The sequence below is a fragment of the Nanorana parkeri genome, unplaced genomic scaffold (assembly GCF_000935625.1).
Source record: "Nanorana parkeri isolate BGI_ZX_2015 unplaced genomic scaffold, ASM93562v1 scaffold1780, whole genome shotgun sequence".
In the NCBI taxonomy this organism is placed as follows: Eukaryota; Metazoa; Chordata; class Amphibia; order Anura; family Dicroglossidae; genus Nanorana; species Nanorana parkeri.
The window spans coordinates 87,224-91,094 of record NW_017308048.1 but is presented as its reverse complement, the minus strand read 5'-3'; the positions used below and the strand labels follow the sequence as shown (position 1 = coordinate 91,094).

At 48.9% G+C, this 3,871-nt stretch overlaps 1 protein-coding gene across 1 annotated transcript in view; it reads left to right on the top strand.

Annotated features, from left to right (window-relative positions):
* Positions 1–1,681, top strand: part of LMNA (lamin A/C) — a 67,354-nt gene extending 65,673 nt beyond the window's left edge. The window contains exons 10-12 of the mRNA XM_018571560.1: positions 276–374; positions 598–849; positions 1,544–1,681. Coding sequence (XP_018427062.1) covers positions 276–374; positions 598–849; positions 1,544–1,567 — 375 coding nt within the window. The 3' untranslated portion in view covers positions 1,568–1,681. The remainder of the gene's footprint in view (positions 1–275; positions 375–597; positions 850–1,543) is intronic.
* Positions 1,682–3,871: the final 2,190 nt, after the last annotated feature.

Here is a 3,871-nt window from a genome sequence, read left to right as displayed (position 1 = left end):
GATGGGGCAGTGTAAGGGACAGGATGGGGAGCGGTGTAAGGGACAGGATGGGGGCGGTGTAAGGGACAGGATGGGGGCGGTGTAAGGGACAAGGTAGGAATGGCAGCTGGAATGGCACTGAGGTGTCCGTGGCCCAATGAGGTGGATAGCAGTCCGGGAAGGGAATGACTGGGAACATGATGAGTGTTGGAGTCCTGATAATAATGGGGGGCTGTAGTAGACTGTATGGACAAGGGACAATACCCCCATTTACTCCTTTTCCTCACCACTCACAGGAAGTTGCGATGCGTAAGCTTGTGCGGTCTGTGGTGGAAGTAGAGGATGATGATGACAATGAAGAGGAGGAGCATCACCACCACCACCACCTTCCACATGTAATGCTGAGCCTCCATGATTGACAGAACTGAAAGCCAATCAATGAAAGGGGCGGGGCCAGGGACAGTCGGGATGGGGAGGGAAGGGCTCAGATACAGATAATGGGTGAGATATCGGGGTGTGTAGAGGAAGCCTGCGCTGCGCTGGTCCGATCTAATGGGAAATATATTGTTAATGCCTCCAGATATAAAATGGTTCCAATATTTCCTCCTCTTCCTATAGGACGGTCTCAATTCCTCCGGAGACCCCGGCGAGTACAACCTGCGTTCCCGCAACATCACATGCACCACCTGCGGGCAGCCGGCTGAGAAGAGCCTCGGTGCCGCCGTCGGCGGCGGAGCGTCATCCTCTTCCAGCTCTTTCTCCACCGTCACCCGCACCTTCCGCAGCGCGGGGGGAGCCAGCGGGAGCAGCGGCATCGGAGAGAGTCTGACACCACGCTCCTACATCATGGGGAACAACCAGCGCACTCAGGTGAGGGACACGGCACCACCATTGTGGGAGGGGCAGAGACACCAAACTACTGGAGGAAATCTCACCATTGTGGGAAGGGCAGAGACTCAAACTACTGGGGGAAATCTCAAAATTGTGGGAGGGGCAGAGACACAACTACTGGGGCAAATCTCACCATTGTGGGAGGAGCAGAGACACAAACGACGGGGGGGAAATCTACCCATTGTGGGAGGGGCAGAGACACAAACTACTGGAGGAAATCTCACCATTGTGGGAGGGGCAGAGACACAACTACTGGAGGAAATCTCACCATTGTGGGAGGGGCAGAGACACAAACTACTGGGGGGAATTCTCACCATTGTGGGAGGAGCAGAGACACAAACTACTGGAGGAGAAATCTCACCATTGTGGGAGGGGCAGAGACACAAACTACTGGAGGAAATCTCACCATTGTGGGAGGGGCAGAGACACAAACTACTGGAGGAAATCTCACCATTGTGGGAGGAGCAGAGACACAAACTACTGGAGGAGAAATCTCACCATTGTGGGAGGGGCAGAGACACAACTACTGGAGGAAATCTCACCATTGTGGGAGGGGCAGAGACACAAACTACTGGAGGAAATCTCACCATTGTGGGAGGGGCAGAGACACTAGGGGGAGGGAACCTTAATCTTTAACAATTCTTATCTAATGATTTTGTTTTCTCCTTTGCAGGCCAAGCCCTGTGCCATCATGTAACCTCGTCCCATCCGGCGACACTGCCACCTATTAAAGCTAATCCCGTGGGATATATTTTGTTGTTTTTTTTTACTTTTTTTCTACGTCTTAGTATTTTATAGAAGGAAAAAAAAATGCATTTTTTTAATTTTATGTTATTTGAGAGCAGCTTATAATTGTGTCTGTTCTAAATGAAACCAAAGGTATCTATCAGGTAGGCCTCGGCGTTGGGGCGCCCTGGCAAAGCTCCTCCAATTGGTCCCCCACCGCTGGCTTGCACCGCCCCTCTTTTTAAAAGCGTCGGTAAGCGTTTGGGCCGCCACGCCAAATGTTTGCATTTGAGCAAGGGTCCGCGGGGAAAAACAAAATGGCGTCCGGCGCCACCAGAAGTTAAAAGTTCATCGTATGGCCAAAGCTAAACCTGTTTACAAACCCCGTTAGACACTACTGCGCGTTACTTGAAGAAATAGCTGTTTAATCAAAGGGAGATCAGCGCCCGAAGCGGCCGCGGCGAGTCGCGTATTTCCGTTGTGGCGCCATCATTTTCAGGATTTTATATCTCAATAAAAAAAAATTAAGTGAGATAATTGCACTCTACCGAAAAAACAAATTGCTACAAAAGTTCGTATTTTTAGGGATAACGTTGCTCTAGTGCTGAGGGGCAAAGGTCACATGACCTACTCGCTTTATACAAAGGTCACATGACCTCGCTTTATACAAAGGTCACATGACCTACTCGCTTTATACGGATACACTAACACTAGGTTGTCAAAGCCTGAACTACTCGTTCATGGGAGGGGCCCCCCACTGCCTTTTGGATTCATTGGCTCATACGATAAAACGCGTTGAGCGAGAACCGCCCTCGCCGCCGCGTTGCTTGCGCCTAGAATGCCGGCCGGTGACATATTTTACTGCTTAAAATTCATTAACCGTCGCCCGGCAAAGCTCTTTCTCTTCGATGTACATTTATATATATATTGTATCTTCTACGGCTCCGAGCAGTTCCACAGTTTTGCAGTAAAGGCAACAAATAGATTTTAGAGATAAATAGAAAATATCATAAAAACAGGTTATTAGTCCCATTTTTTACATTTATTTTTTTGTATTTCGTTAAAATTGCTATTTCCCCCTTAAAATTCATACCCATCGCCTGGCCAGCTCTGTCCTTCCATGTAAATCTATATATTTTGTATCTTCCAGAGATCAGGGGAAGGGTCTGTTTTCTAAGTTGTTCTTATAAAGTTTTTTTTGTTTTTTACTGCTGGAGGGGAAAAGTCAGAGATTTTGAAAGCTGTCGAAACGCGTTAGTTGACAATGATGTTCGCACTGGCTTTATTTGTATGTCGTGTTGAGGAAACCATGTTGATGTTTTTTTTACTCTTGCGTACGAAAAAGTTGCAACTTTTTTTTTTTCAAGCTAACAAATATTTGGTACTGGACGCCGGTCCAGCAAGAGCGGGGGTGGGTAAACCCCGGCCCTCCAGCTGCGGTGGAACTACAAATCCCATGAGTTATTGCAAAGCTCTCACAGCCAGGGGCATGACTCCCAGAGACCGATGCATGATGGGATTTGCCGTTCAGCACAGCTGGAGGGCCGGCGTTTGGCCGCCCCTGAGGTAGACGGAGGAAATGTGGACACGTTGATGTGCCCTTCCATTGGTTGCAGAATGTTTAGTGCCTTAGGACGGCCCCCGGAGTCTGATTTTTAGTGTCGCGGGAAAACGAAGGTCGATATTTTGCGTACAGCCCATCCATTCGCCCCGGCCAAGTCACATGGTCTCACGGCGGTTGGCCAGATTTCAGGGAACAAAGCGGTCATCTTTAATGATCTTCAAGTGCCTTATAAGGGCGGAGGTCCCGCCTACTCTAGTCCCGCCCCCTCTTCCTCTGGCGATTTGTATATTTTTTTGTTCGATGCTTTTGCTCTCTTTATATGATTTATAGTGCGGCGAGTCCATTTCTATGCTATCCGCTTTTCAATAAAAAAATGAACCCGACCGGGTGTGTGTCTGTGTGATCCTTGTCCTCGGGGGCCGGAGGTGCGCGTTTCGCTCAGCGCTGATCTTTATTTTTTACAGCAGCCATGTTGATTTCTGTCAAACGCATCCTTTCCAGTGTGATGCAGAAGGAGAAAAAGTCACCATTGCAGTCTGTGGAGTCGCTCCGAGGGCAGCCAGGAGCTGAGCTTAGATTTCATGCAGCCGGTTCATTCTGAGTTTATATCTGTCAGAGCACGTCAGTAAAATGCCCAGTGGGGGGAGGGGGGGATCCAAGGAGAAGAATTACTTTCCTTTCTTCTAAATACTCTTCCTGTGACGTGTATGT